The sequence below is a fragment of the Staurois parvus genome, unplaced genomic scaffold (genome assembly GCF_062004578.1).
Source record: "Staurois parvus isolate SC_StPar_1 unplaced genomic scaffold, SC_StPar_1.0 ptg000282l, whole genome shotgun sequence".
In the NCBI taxonomy this organism is placed as follows: domain Eukaryota; kingdom Metazoa; phylum Chordata; class Amphibia; order Anura; family Ranidae; genus Staurois; species Staurois parvus.
In genome coordinates, this window is record NW_028318078.1 from 8,092,293 (window position 1) to 8,107,270 (window position 14,978).

A 14,978-nucleotide genomic window follows, 5' to 3' on the forward strand; every position below is an offset into this window, starting at 1 on the left:
AGAGAATTCAAGCGTGGTACCGTGATAGGTTGCTACCTGTGCAATAAGTCCATTGCTGCTAAATATTCCACGGCCAACTGTTAGTGGTATTATAACAAAGTGGTAGGAACTGGGAACAACTGCAACTCAGCCACGAAGTGGTAGGCCACGTAAAATGACAGAGTGGGGTCAGTGCATGATGAAGCGCACAGTGCACAGAAGATGACAACTGTCTGCAGAGTTAATAGCTAAAGACCTCCAAGCTTGGTGTGGCCTTCAGATTAGCACATCAACAGTGTATAGAGAGCTTCATGGAATGGGTCTCCATGGCTGAGCAGCTGCATCCAAGCCTTACATCACCAAGGGCAATGCAAAGCGTCGGATGCAGTGGTGTAAAGCACGCTGCCACTGGACTCTAGAGTAGTGGAGATGTGTTTTCTGGAGTGATGAATCATGCTTCTCTGTCTGGCAATACGATGGACATGTCTGGGTTTGATGGTTGCCAGGAGAACGGTACTTGTCTGACTGCATTGTGCCAAGTGTAAAGTTTGGTGGAGAGGGATTATAGTGTGGGGTTGTTTTTCAGGGGTTGGGCTTGGCCCCTTAGTTCCAGTGAAGGGAACACTTTAGGTGTCAACATACCAAGATATTTTGGACAATTTCATGCTCCCAACTTTGTGGGGACAGTTTGGGGATGGCCCCTTCCTGTTCCAACATGCCTGCGCACCAGTGCACAAAGCAAGGTCCATAAAGACATGGATGAGCGAGTTTGGGGTGGAGGAACTTGACTGTCCTGCACAGAGTCCTGACCTCAACCTGATGGAACACCTTTGGGATGAATTAGAGTGGAGACTATGAGCCAGGCCTCCTCCCCCGACATCAGTGCCTGACCTCACAAATGCTCCTCTGGAAGAATGGTCAAACATTCCCAGACACTCCTAAACCTTGTGGACAGCCTTCCCAGAAGAGTTGAAGCTGTTATAGCAAAGGGTGGGCCAACTCAATATTGAACCCTACGGACTAAGACTGGGATGCCATTAAAATTCATGTGTGTGTAAAGGCAGGCCGACCAATACTTCTGGCAGCATTGTGTGTGTATATTATAATGTAATGATTCCCCGTTAAACAGATCCACTGATCATGGAATTACTAGTAATGAAAGCATTAATGTGCCCAGGAAAGGGTTAACCGTACACAGTAAGGCCGCCCAGTGACTTTGTATACATAACATGGAAGAATAAACTGAACATTATAACAAGTCAGCCGTCTATCATAACTCCCCTTTTTTCTAAGCACCACATGGTATATTCCAAACATTCCCCTCTCCCATGCCGACGATAACCATGTGGTCTCCTCAGAGCCCCCAAACCCGAACTCCTCCTGGTTGAACAATGATAAAAGAAGAATCTGCAATGACCAATCTAGTAACTGACATTTCTGACCAGGAACCCCGACCCAGACACACTACACATGTACAGAATGTGAGGCGGAAGAATACAGCAGGGATAAAAAGAGCGGAGGGATACGACCTTCAGTACTCCGCCCTATATATACACGAAGACCCGTCCTCCCGCCACGTCAGTCTGCAGGTGGAATGAGCGATAACGTGGAGTGACTAGCAGTAGCGGCACGTTATAGAGAAGTTTATCAGTTTCGTTGTTATTGGTCCGAGTACCGGGTGATCGAATCCAACAGCGAACATCCACGCGGCCACCATGGCTGTATAGCAGCGGCGGCGACCTCTTCCCAGTGCGAGGCAGCAACGCCCAGCAATGCTGGCAGCCCCGGACATCGGCACAGACATGGCGTGAGTATGGTGGGGGGCTCTCCTGTCAGGGTTCTGGCTGGAGGGACCATAGGGGTGTGTCCCACTGGGCCTCATAAAAGGGCTGAGGCCCCAGTCACATCTACCGGGAAGGCGGGCAGAAATGCCGGACAATGTGTCGGTCTCCTGCTTGTGTCCCATAAGGCTGAATTCACACCGACTTGTGATAAGATGCAGGGAGGATAGATGGACGTTTCCATCCGGTGCTCCGTTTTCCATGTAATACACCTGTGCTGTTTAAAATGGATTTAGACGAGATGCAGCTCTATAATGTGGACAGGATGCCCAGCAAGCAATTGGTTTTTAGGTGTCATTGCGTTGATCTGCGATTTTTTTTTTTTCTTTTTTTTTTTTTTTGGTCTGCTTTAGATCTCCGATCGCGGCACTAGTGTGAACCGGCCTGTATTTCCTGATTGCACCCCCAAATGTGGCTAGCAGTCTTGTATCAAGATGTGAGGCTCGCTGCCAAAAGAAGTTGCAGGCCATTCTAGTCAGTGAGCAGCCTTATGCTGGTGTCTGACAAATGCGCAAAAAATGTTGTGTAGGTGTGAATGTGGCCTTAGGCCCAACTTGCACCCATATGATGCATCGCAGTGATGTGTGTGGTATGTATTTTTTTTCCATCTATATGGGGCAGCACAGTGGCTAAATGGTTAGCACTTCCACCTGGTAGTATTAGGGTCATTCGAATCCCAACCACGGCACCACCTGCCTGGAGTTTGCATGTTCTCCCTGTGCCTGTGTGGATTTTCTCCAGGTACTCCAGTTTCCTCCCACACTCCAATGACATGCTGGTAGGTGAATTGGCTCCTGTCTACATTGTCCCTAGTATGTGTATGAATGTGAGTTAGGGACCTTAGATTGTACACCCCTTGAGGGTTAGGGACTGATGTGAATGTACAATATATATAAAGCGCTGTGTAAATTGACAGCACTATATAAGTACCTATAATAACGTGTATATCATAGGACATTCATTGGAATGGGCTGCCTTGTGTGCCACAAACGTACCAATGTAGCTCCTGCACCTCTTCAGCAGTGAGCATCGTGCCTTTTTGGTAATGTGTGTTTTTGGAGTGACAACACAGGTCTGCGGTGCCATTATTTTCTAATACCACCCCAAGCGTGATGCGCATTTTGGTCCTTGTGTTTCTGGGAATGTGGGTGGAAATGCATGTTTCTGCGCACGCTTCCAGAAGGCAAAGGTGTGGATGCAGCCTTAGGCTGGCCATACACTATACAATTTTCTTGAGATTTTTGGTTCAGATTTACCAAAAACCAGATGAGGTCAAACCTAACACTTTCAATTGTATCCAGTTAGGGCGGGCTCTTGCACTACAAAGTTGAAGGTAAATCTAAAGGAATTTGGGCAGGAATTTTGTATAGTGTATGGCCAGCCTAACGCTGCATTTACATCTGTGCGTTTTGAGAACACAAGTTGCGTCTGAGGTATCAACTTCTTTCTGCAGCCATTTAAGAGGCTCCAAATTCCGGGAGGCAGGTGTTCTGATTATGTGACAGCTGTGATTGGCACTCACATGATCAGAAAGCTCCCAATCACAAGTATGCATCGGGAGCATTCTGGTACCTAGTAACCATGCTGGGCGCACTCTCTCAGTGCAGGAAAATGGTCCATAGGGACCGCCCAGCCTTAAAGCCCACCTGCTAACAGGCCGCATACCTCCGACGGGAGCTGGTTCATGGCACCCCAAACATAGCCATTTAATGTGCCACAAAGTGTGTAAAGCTGTGTTGTGATGTAGTGTGGCACGACATGCTGTGCAATAATGCAAAATGGCCTTTTTTTTTTTTTTTTCTCAAAGTGCAAATAAACACAGCATGTGAAACAGTAGGGACATGGTCCTTGTGTTTCTGGGAAAGGTTGGCTTGTCGATATATAGGGTAACATTGGGACTGGGTAACAAGGTGAGTGGACTCTAAGGCCTCTTTCACATTGGCATTGTGCAGCAAGTCCAGATTGAAGTGCCGTTTGTAACATGTCTCAGCTGCCTCTCAAAATGCCAGCAGTGGCGGCCTGGTGACCCCTTAAACATTGTTGCAGCAAAGTGGCAAATGTCATAGGGCTGATGATGCCACATAGAAGGGAGTAGGGCTGTGCTTCTATCACATCTGATAGATGTGGCTGTGGCCCAGTAAAGCAGGAAGTGCCTTTCGTCCAGGTGTACTGGAGACAACACATCCCTTCCTGATCATGTGCTAACCTGCAGGTCAGGCACTTCTGATGAAACAATCCTCCGCATCACAAGTTGGCAGTATGGCCTGTGGATGGGGCCTAGAGGCTGGAGAGAAGGAAGGTGGCTGTCTGGGGCCCTTAAAACAGCAGTCTGGCATGCCTGGACGTAGCATTGTGGACGCTGTAGCTGTCTATTGGCTCTACTGTAACAGCTGTCGGCTTTTCAATGCTCCTGAGCGTCTCAAGTTAGTATTTTATTTCAGGTACTTGTATAGCGCCATCAATTTACACAGTGCATATATATATATATATATATATTATATTTTACATTCACATCAGTCCCTAATCCTCAAGGGGCATACAATCTAAGGTCCCTAACTTCCATTCATACATACACATACTAGGGCCGATTTTTGACAGGATCCAGTTAACCTACCAGCATGTTGTTGGAGTGTGGAGGAAACGGGAGTACCCAGAGGAAACCCACGCAGGCACAGGAAGAACATGCAAACTCCAGGCAGGTGGTGCCAGGGTTGGGATTCGAACCAATCTAGTAACAATTCATTAAGTTCTTTGGTACGAAATGTTGGGGTAGCTAACACATTGGATGGAGGGTTTTAAACTGATAATTTGTGAGATAGAATGTTAACCGGTCTGATAAAATGGTGAAGATGTTTAGGGCGGGGAGCAAACCAGACAGTGAGATTGTGAAATGTTTTGTAGCTGCTCTTGACTAAGTGCTGTGGAAGTGAGGGGAAGTGGTCATGAGGAAGGTGCATGACTCTACAGGATGCTGGAATCCACAGCATTGCTCAAGCAGATTCGGCAGAACACACTTGTTGGTATTCCATGCTGGTCAGATCTGTAAGACAGGCTGTGGACTGATAAAGTAAAATCTAATAGATTCCTTCAACCATGCTATCTATTGTGAATGGAGGGATCTCCATTGGCAGCAATTGTATTCAAGAAGCAATGGCAGCTGCATCTTTTCGAATATAATTTTTTCAATCTGGGCCACCCCATGGCTTGAATTTTGTAACATTGAAGCCATACAAGACAGTGTAAGATCACAAGCTGATCGTTCATCTCTCCTCTGCCGCTGAAAAGAAACACCAATAGAACACATGCTCCTGACCGGTGCTTACTGAAGTCAATGGTTATGCTCCTTTCAGAAATGCAACGGGGCAGCATGCATGCAAGAAAATGAGAAGCAATCATGAGGAAGCTTGCTAAAGTGTTTGGCTGTCGGCTACTTCACCGCTTCCAATCACAACAAATAGAGAGATAAAATGGTGCAGCGCTAAAGATTATGGTGCAAAAAACCACTGAAATGTTATGAGCAATATCCCAAACTGTTATCAAAGGCACAAAGTGCAAATCAATTGATAATCACAATAAAGGAAACGTCCAGGTCACAAGGTATATGTTGTATGAATCTTGCAGAATCCTGTCTGTGGTGATAGTATACGATCCAGAGGTGAAGACTGTTAGATAAATAGAATGCACACTCACCAGAAATGCGTATTAAATACGCATGAAAGAAGTTTTCTTTCTTATCAGACCCCTAGGTCATCAGTATTCTGGTCAGGCCGCACTCCACATCGTCTCCACATCGTCCTCTGCTTCCTCGTAATGATGGGATTCCAAGATTCATCAAGCAATCACAGACTTCCGGGGTCCCCCTTTAAAGCAGGCACTGCGGAAGGTGGCGCTCCCAATAAGGGACGCCACATAGTGTAATATTGCTTTGGTGAACTTTAATTCAAAGTGATATAAAACAAACAATACTGACCAAAAAGATTTTAGGATGGCCATCAGTGGTGGCTAGATGTCCAGATGCTGTAGCCCCCTGACGCGTTTCGTGCTAAGCACGTCTTTATAGGGTGTAAGGCTTACAGCAGGACATCTGTTTGGGGCTATTTATATTCAAAAATGGCCATTCAGTGGTTTTTTGCACCATAATCTTTAGTGCTGCACCTTTTTATCTCTAGTCTTTTGGAAAGGTCTGTTGGTTACCTTTTTGGTGTTCTAGCGGCTTTTGCATTTTATTTGAATACGGTACATCTAGGTAGCGCTCGCTATACAATATATAACAATCACAACAAATGCCTCTGTAAACGATGGAATCTGTTGCCAGGCAGTTAATTAGCATCTCGTTTGAAAGTGGATAAAGAAGCATTTGAGTGCCGTTTATGTAATGGCTTTTTCTGAGCATAATGTATTTAGAACACCTCTCGGACACTGAATGCATTTTAAACCATTTCCAAATCACTGCCCAGAGTACGTTGATAAAGAATCGCTCATGTATTCTTAGCCTAGGTGTGCACCTCAAATGTCCCGAATGTGATGCTGACTGATAAGGTCACAGGTTGATGCATAAATATCACCCTCTGCTACAGCAGGGTTGTGTTGCGGCAACAAACATGCTCTTAAACCCTCCCACTAGAACACAGCAGTCAGCACTCGCAGCCATTGGCTGCAAGTGCTGAGCAGATGCTGTTTTTTCAGCATGCCCATTTGACAGAAATTAGACAGGCTGCTGTTGACAGCTGTAGAAGTTAGGCTGCTTGATGTGATTCCTGTCCATGTTCCTTGCGGCAAAAGCCAGTTATAGACCGGGGCAGTGACCACCTTGTATGCTGTACGCGTGAGCTGAATGTCGACTGGTTTCTGTTGAATTGTCTGGTATTCGGCCCGTGTGTACCAGGCCTAATTCAGTGGATGCTGAGATTAAAGGCTGCTGTTCAGCCAAAGTGGAACCTTACCCTTTCGAAAACAAACGTGAAAAGGTGCAGGTTTTTGCTGTAGAAAAGACAGGAATTATTGGAGCAGTCAGTCTACAGGAGTTGTGCTTGGCAGCCAATTGGCTTCTAGCGAATGTTTTCAATGCTTAATTGAAAAAGATGGGGCTAGCAGCTGATTGCACAGCTGCTCCTGATTCTTTGATCGAATTTCCCCCTAGAGTCTGTCTCTGCAATGAAAATGTTAGTGAATAACTGTATAAAGTACAATGGTTGTCTAGGTAAGCTGGTGGAGGGCTTGCAAATACTCACAAAACCAATAAAGAATTCTTTAAGGGCCCATTCACATTTAACGGACAGTAAATCAAAGCTGTTTACCTGTCCTGCAGTTGTCCATGCCAGCTGTGGTAGGAATGGTGTGGTGCGCAATTCAGCACATCACACAGCTTCCCCTTTTTGAACAAAAACCCCAAACTTTATTATAAGTACAGAAAAGCAGCACGATGTGCTGCTGTACAGTGCAATTCAGTAAAATGCAGGATGTATGCATTTTATTGCATATCTCTGCAGTGCAGCTGCAGGCTGTGTTCTAATGTAAATACGACACTGAATAGAATTGTTTTCTGTGTGTCCTAGTGGGGACTTGCATTCTGCCGTGCAGTTAAAACACCTGTCACCGTACCTAGTGTGCACTAATGTACAGCGCTGAGCAAACATTTTGGTGCTATATATACACTGTATAATAATAATTGGCCCTAAATACACTAGACCACTAATTCTTACACTTTAAATAATTGGGAATGTTTTTTTTTTCTCTCCCAGGCTCCTCAAGGCATCCCGCAGCAGCTTTGCTGTATACGAGGAAGAAAGCTTCGAAAACAGCTTCTACGTGAAAGCCCTAATATTTGTAAAAGATGAACCTGTTGAGCGACAAGCTGCTGTTGGGGGACTTTTTTTCCCCCTTCAACAATTCGTCTTTGACGGCTGAGGAAGGTTTGGGTCTCTTGGATGACTGCATCGAGGTGTCCGGGTACCTCCCATCGCATGGGTTCTCCAGCGAAAAGGCTAAGAATGGCGTCTTTAACCTGCTGCCTTTGGCTGAACCCTTTGGCAGTTTTCAGGGTAAGAGTGCTTCTACAGATGGTCTTGGGCTATGTATAAATACTTGCACTGCACTTATTTGATGCATTTAGGTTAGGTACTACACTGGGTTTAGGTTAGAATACCATCTCGCTAATTTGTATACTACAAAAATTGAGTGCCAAGTAGGAACACATCTGTCATTAAGATCTATTTTGAGTGGTTGCAGGAGAAAATTACTTGGGGACAAGCCGGAGAAACAAAGTAGCTAAGGGCACAGGGGTTATTAGGTAAATGGTAACATTTTAATAAAACAAATATCCTCAATTGCATATAAACAAAAGTACAGCTTGGACATGGCAGGAAAGATCACACTGCACAGGTTAAATGATAAAACCACTGTGCGTGGGCGAGCATGGATAGCCTTTCCTGCCGGATGATGGCTCAAACAGCGGCATTCATGGCCATCCTGTACATCCAGTGCAAGCAGTGAGGGTTACAGTGGGTGGGCCATCTGGTAGGACTGGCTTTCCATGCTCGAAGTGGCTCTAACATCTAATCTGCACAGTTTGATCTTTCCCTCCATGTCCAAACTGCAGTTCTGTTTACATGCAAGTGTGGGTAATTGTTTCAATAAAATTTACTTAATACCTCCTGTGCCCTTGGTTACTTTATTTCTCCTGCATGTCACTCTGGAACTCTCCCTGATCTACCTTCACTGAGGAGCTGCAGAGTTCACCATCTCAGTTTTTTCTTGCCTCATCCAATTTGCTCATCTGTCATCTCCTCTCCCCTTCCTGGAGCTAGACCAAAACATCCACGTCAGACTAATTTTATATGGACACATGTCCCATGAGTTTTCCATAATGTCATTACCTTTTAGTTTTTTCTTCTGTGGATTTCAATGATCGCAGGTCTGTAAGCACCAAGGGGTTTTTTTTTTTCCCCAGTTTAGTCAATGCAGGATAACACTGGAGAACACCATGTGGCTTGACTGCCTGTTACCCAATGGCAGGGGCTTGCAGGTATAATTTTGAAATAAGCGTCTCTAAAAGTCCTGTCGGCAAGCATGGTCTGCCTCCCAAGGTTTCTTCAGGCAGTGGACCGACCGATCCTGTAAGAAGAGCATCTGGAATGTTATGCTTTAACATGGTCCCTAACACCTTGCATGCCAAGGTATATTTACAAGACCCTATTCGCATCTAGCATTTTGTGATCCCAGGCAGAATTGCTGCATTTCTGCTCACAATCGCAAATTGCACTGCAATAATAAAACGCACCATGCATGTTCAGGTGCCGTTAATTTTGAAGCATGGTTTTGAATCGCAATGCGCAAAACTTGTCATCCAAATCTGCTCTTTTGGGGTGGCTAGTTTTGCATTGCAGTGTGCCGCATGACAATTGAGGCAAAATCGCACCACGTTTAGGTGCCATTGATAAATGCTGCTGCTTTAAGAAATTAAAGTTTCTCCTTTTGACTGCAACTCTGAAATTGAGTATATAGCATTGCATAGGATAAGTTGAGAAGTTTGAGAAATATTGACATCAGGGTATCTGGCTCTTTTGAAAGTGCTGGTAAGGAGAAAAGTCCATTGACAACTATATCATGGAGCTGGTAATTTTCCAGTTTCCCATGACACTGGCTTTATTCAACTTGTCCTTTTTTATAATTAAACAATTATAGATTCAGGTAAATCTTTACCAAGGGATGGCTGAATAAAGTGCTTTCAGGATTGATGCAAACTGTCACAAAGTGGGAGAGACAGAGCAAGCATCGAATCACTCCCCCCAACACATAAGAATTTGTAATTTCGAATAGTTTCAACCTGAGAGTACATTTTCATGTTTTTATTAGCATCTTGTTGAAAAACCAGTGTTTTGACTTAAGATGCCTTTTGAATAGTGAACTTTGAAATATAGGTTTTAATTTGTAATTCTAAATGTATGATTTCTTAACAGGGGACGCCTTCTCTGGCATGGATTGGATGGTGGAAAATATGGACTTGAAGAAGTTTGATTTTGATTCCCTGCTGGGGATGGAAGATCTAGAATCCACTATCTCACCAGATGAGCTCATAGCCACGTTGGATGACTCTTGTGATCTGGAGGACCCACCTGTTCCCTCTGTGTTTGGCCAGTATGTGCCATCACCTGCCCCTATCCTAGAAGGTCCATTGGAGGCAGATCAAGTGGCTCCAGTGGGTCCCAGTTTAGCAGAGTCCAATATCTGTAGCTCTGACTATTCCTTTATCTTGGATGTAGGAAGTGAGGTAGATGTTGCTGAGGTAGATAAGAAAATCTACATGCCTGAAACTCAAAAAAATGAGAAGGAAGACTCCTCAGATAATGACAGCAGTATCTGTGTGAGCCCACTTATAAAGTCTGAGAAGGATTCCTCAGATAATGACAGTGGGATTTATATGAGCCCATCATATCTGTGGTCTCCCCAGCAAAGTCCTACATCTACTATAGAGTACCCTAGTAGTGTCCAGTCCTCTCCTGCCTCCCCCATTTCTGAGAGACCCAAACCTTATGATCTTCCCTCGCAGGATAAAGTCTTGGCAAAGGTGAAAACTGTAGGGCAGCCCAGAGTAGACAAGAAGCAGAAGAAAATGGAGCAGAACAAAACAGCAGCCACTCGCTACCGGCAGAAGAAGAGAGCAGAACAAGAGATTATATCTCTTGAGTGCCGAGAACTGGAACAGAAAAATGATTCACTGAAAGAGAGAGCAGATTCTCTAGCAAAAGAAATCCAGTATTTAAAAGACCTAATAGAAGAGGTCCGCAAGGCCAAAGGCAAACGAGCAAAAAGCTCTTGAGACTGGAAAGTTGGAGTGCTGTGTGTTGTACATATTGGTTACAGATAAAAGGTCAAACAAGTAATGTCTACTCAATAAATTATTTTGTAGTTAAAGGTCTAATCCGTGTGGTAGATATTGCTATATTACACTTTTGTTCTGAGACTTGTGCAGGAGTGAGGCTATTGCTATGTACACTATCCTCTTGATTTGCTCATGTGGGTGGTCGCTAACCCTCAAACTCTTCTGGGGTAGCTGGACTTCTAGAAGGGTGTATAAAGAGTTTCAGAAAGCAAAGCTTTTACCTCATTACATTCACTTGATCTCAAACTGGTCTGTTAATATTTTGACTCTTTTACAGAAAACTTGTAAATGAAAAATACTGGTTTTGCTGTCCTAACTTTTTTTTTTTTTTTTAATATGCTGACCCTATTGCATTAATACTGAGTAACAGATTCTAAACACTTATGCGGAGCTGGAAAGTTGCAAATCATAATTCTTAACTGCATGCTTTTACCGAGTCGCTGACTTCAAAATATTAGAGGTTTAGCAAGATGTTCCAGGCAAGCAGCAATTTCCATTGTAAGCAATAGCAGCCTCTGTTTGTCCTGGTGTGTGTTTTTTTTTTTTTTTTTTTTTTTTTTTTTTTTTTCTGCCAGTTTTTAAATGTACCATTTTTAAAAGTGTTTTGGTAGAAGTGCAAAAAAAATGATCCTGACAAGAAATCTTGTTGGCTAAAAACTGTGTTCAATGTGTACTATCACACTCATGCACAGGAGGTGTTATGTTTGAGAATAGACCACCTTAGGAACCTGACAGAGGTTGTAACCATTCTCCATGCTAATTAAAACCTAAATGTTTGGGCAAGAATTCGCTTCAAAATGTATGGCAAGCGAAACATTTTTGGTGTTGGATAGTGTGCAAATGTTAAAATCTAAATGGTTTTTTAATTCTTTCTCTTTTCTGGGGGGATTCACCCTCTTTTGTCCTGGTTACATTGCCTCTAGTACAGAAATGTGTAAAGTAATCCATAATTTTAGTTACAGAAAAAGGAGACAAAGGAACTCTTACTTAGGCACACGTCTTGGTGAGAAACATCTAAGATGGAAGGCCTGCTCACTGTGCAGACAAGTCACTCCAATGGAACAATGGGGGGGTTGAGAGAATCATGTTGGGTCTTAAAGTGACTAAGCGCTAGGTTTTAAAAACATCTAGTTTTCACATACCATTTATTTTTTTAAGCAAACATTTAAAACAGATTGAAGGGCCATTAAGTATTAGATGGGCGTTTTTTGTTTTATGTACCACATTAACGGAAGGAAGTGTTACCCAGAGCAACAAAGTTTCAGCTGTGAATTAATTTATACAGAAGGCTATGTGACCGGTGGTTCCACTTGTTATTCCTCTGTTTTGGTCTGCCATATAGTAGGGGCACAAAGTTGGTGTTTCTCAACCTTTTTATACCTTGGAGGAACCCCTGGCAAAAAGTTTGAGATCTCTGAAAAAATGTTCAGATCTACATCTTGCAAAACATTGGATCCGATCAGCAAGCTGTAAATATAACCATGATTGTAGAAGTAGCCTTTAAAATAATAAAATAAGTATTTTAAAAAAAGTATCTCCTTTAAAGTGAAAATTGAACTTGCGTTTTTTTTTTTTTTGTTTTTTTTGTTTTTTTTTGTAATGCCCAGAGGAAAAAAACTCCACACCAACATTTTGGTGTGACAAACTCACATAAAAATAGTTTTCTTAGTCCTTGTAGAGAACTAATGAGAAAAATGCATGCCTCTGGCTCAGAATGTGAACAAGCAATATTCTATGCAGGTCAAATCTGCACATTTTTCAACGATATTTATGCTCCTATGTGGTGAACAATGTCTTGCAGAATTTGAACAAATTTCACAAATAAGGTAGCAGACTGGGGCAACAGTTGGGCCTTCTTCCCAATAAAGGCATTAGAATTGATGGGGAAAAAAAAACTGTGCAGACTTGACCTGCAATGTATACTTTGGGCTTGTTCCTACCATAGGTAGAGACATGCATTTTCTAACATAGGTCTCTGCAAGGACATAAAGACAACAATTTGCGTTTTTCCTATGCAGAAATACACAATATGCCAATGTTTATTCAATGTGCACTGATAGCAAGTACTCTGAGTGTGTATTTATACCTGGTATCTCCTCTGTAGTCACAGCTCCTGTGACCTCCAAGGCTGGTGCTAGGAGTACAGAGAGGAGTACGTGACTGAATGTGGCCAGATCCTGTGTATGGTAGCAATTGAATGCAGACCGCTGATTGGTGGGATTGTGCAGCTAGATTATGTTGAATATAGCAGGTGAGATTATAATAGCATTATGTACAGTTATGGAATAACAAAGCTATTATGATCAAACCCCCTCCATCCACTCATTTTGTGTAGAAGATCTCACCTCCTGCTCCAGGCATGTGCCCCTTTTCTCTTCTCCCCCTCTTCAGTGTGCATTATGGCTACTATTCAGCCAGAATTTCACCACCTCCATGGTCTGCATTCATGTCTCCTGCTCTGTGCTCCCCAATTCCATGGTTTCAGTTTATGGTTGCTGCTCTGTGCTCTCCCCCCCCCCCCCCCCCCACCTCAGTATTCACAGCTCCTGCTCTCCACTTTCCTCCTGGCCCACCTAATTTTTTTTTTGATCAGAATTAAAACGAGTAGGTACAATTTTAGTAAGAATTTTCATATTGATATGAGAAAATTGGCCTATAATTTGCCCAAGAAGTGATCATAACCACATTAGTGGTCAGCAAGTCGGGTGAAAAGCTGAACCTCCCTTCACTGCATTGAACATGGTTGTGAGGTGAGGGGCAAGAACATCAGCCAATTTCTTGTACAAAGCTGTATACCCATCTGGGCGTTTGCTCATCTTCAAATAAGCAATACAATGCAAAACTTCTGATATTTTAATATCATGGTCCATCAAGTCTCTATGGGCCTGAGTCAAAGTAGGCAAAGGCAGTCGGGACAAAAAAAAAAAATAAAATCTGAGATTGCATGGGGTTCAGCCTTAGTGGGGTGTGTGTAAAGTTTAGCAAGGCGATACCAAAACTCCTCCAACACCGCTGTGGGATTACTAGTTGGATCATTAGGATGAGTGCGTAGGGAGATCGGTTTAGGATTGTGTGTATAGGAATGCATCCAACGCGCTTACATGGAGTCTGGTTTATTTGCTTTACTGTACCACTTCTAACGCGTCCACCGCAAAAAGCACTCTGTCATCTGTTAAGAGGTCAAATTCCAGACGGGCCTGATCCAACAACATACGGTTGTAGGGAGTTGTGATTGCTTAAATTGAGACGACGCAGAAGCTAGCTGTGATATAACCTGACGCTGTTTATGTTGCCTCTCCCTTCTACGCCTTGAAGCGACCTGAATAATATAGCCCTGGAGGACAGCCTTGTAAGCGTCCCACAATGTCACAGAAGAGAGAGAACCTGAGTTAGGCTGGAAATATTCTTGAGATTTACGCAAAAGATCCACCTGCACCTCTTTCAGCAAGAGCAGGGAGTCATTCATAATCCAAAGGAGTAGGAGGGCTTACAGAGGAGAGATCGGCAAACCACCAAAATGAGGTCATGATCAGACCACGGTACAATGAAAATAGAAATGGAGCGCACAAGGGGGAGATGTTTACGCAACACACAAGCGTGGTCAATTCTGGAGTGAGAGGGATAAGAATAATTAGTGTAGTTTTTCGCCCCAGGGTGGAGCTCACGCCACAAGTCATGAGTCCATAGAGTTTGGGCGAAAGATTTGGCTGCAGCGGAAGGATTGCAATTCTCTGGGGGATACTTATCAAGGGTAGGATTCAGAACTAGATTCAAATCCCCTGCCACCAGAAGAGTGCCCCGGTGATGAGTAGGCAGAAGGGAGCAGAAATGCAATAAGAAGGATCCAGGATTAACATTGGGAGTATAGTAGGTCAAAAGTGTAACGTCTACATCCTGAATCGTACCCTGTAATAAAACATACCTACAATTTGTATCAGCAATACGCTTCACACAAACAAATTTTTTATTTTTTTTATGGAAAGCAATTAGAACTCCCCTTTGTTTAGTATGGCCAGTAGCCTGAAAAACCTGAGGATAGCGAGCATCGAAATACTTCGGGCTGGAGGTGGCAGAAAAATGAGTTTCTTGCAGGCAAGCAATATCCACAGGGCGAGTCCGGAGGAACTTGAATATCTTCACCCTCTTTTGGGGGGAGTTCATTCCCTGTACATTTAGGGATAACCAATTCAGTGACATGGCAACCGAAAAAGAAGATAGCCTCCATCACGATCCCCGTGAACCCTGAAAAATATTTGGTAAGAACAAAAAATACCCAA

At 43.6% G+C, this 14,978-nt stretch overlaps 1 protein-coding gene across 1 annotated transcript; it reads left to right on the plus strand.

Moving 5' to 3' along the window:
- The first annotated feature begins 1,538 nt into the window (after positions 1 to 1,538).
- On the plus strand, positions 1,539 to 10,740 carry LOC149458636 (cyclic AMP-dependent transcription factor ATF-4-like). Its single transcript, XM_089681903.1, has 3 exons — positions 1,539 to 1,786; positions 7,562 to 7,861; positions 9,779 to 10,740. The coding sequence occupies exons 2-3, from the start codon at positions 7,654 to 7,656 to the stop codon at positions 10,636 to 10,638; spliced, it is 1,068 nt and encodes a 355-aa protein (XP_089538029.1). The 5' UTR covers positions 1,539 to 1,786; positions 7,562 to 7,653; the 3' UTR covers positions 10,639 to 10,740.
- The last annotated feature ends 4,238 nt before the right edge of the window (positions 10,741 to 14,978 follow it).

Coding starts and splice junctions, on each gene's coding strand:
- LOC149458636 (XM_089681903.1), top strand. CDS start 7,654: ATGAACCTGTTGAGCGACAAGCTGCTGTTGGGGGACTTTTTTTCCCCC. Junction 7,862..9,778: donor ACCCTTTGGCAGTTTTCAGG/GTAAGAGTGCTT, acceptor ATTTCTTAACAG/GGGACGCCTTCTCTGGCATG.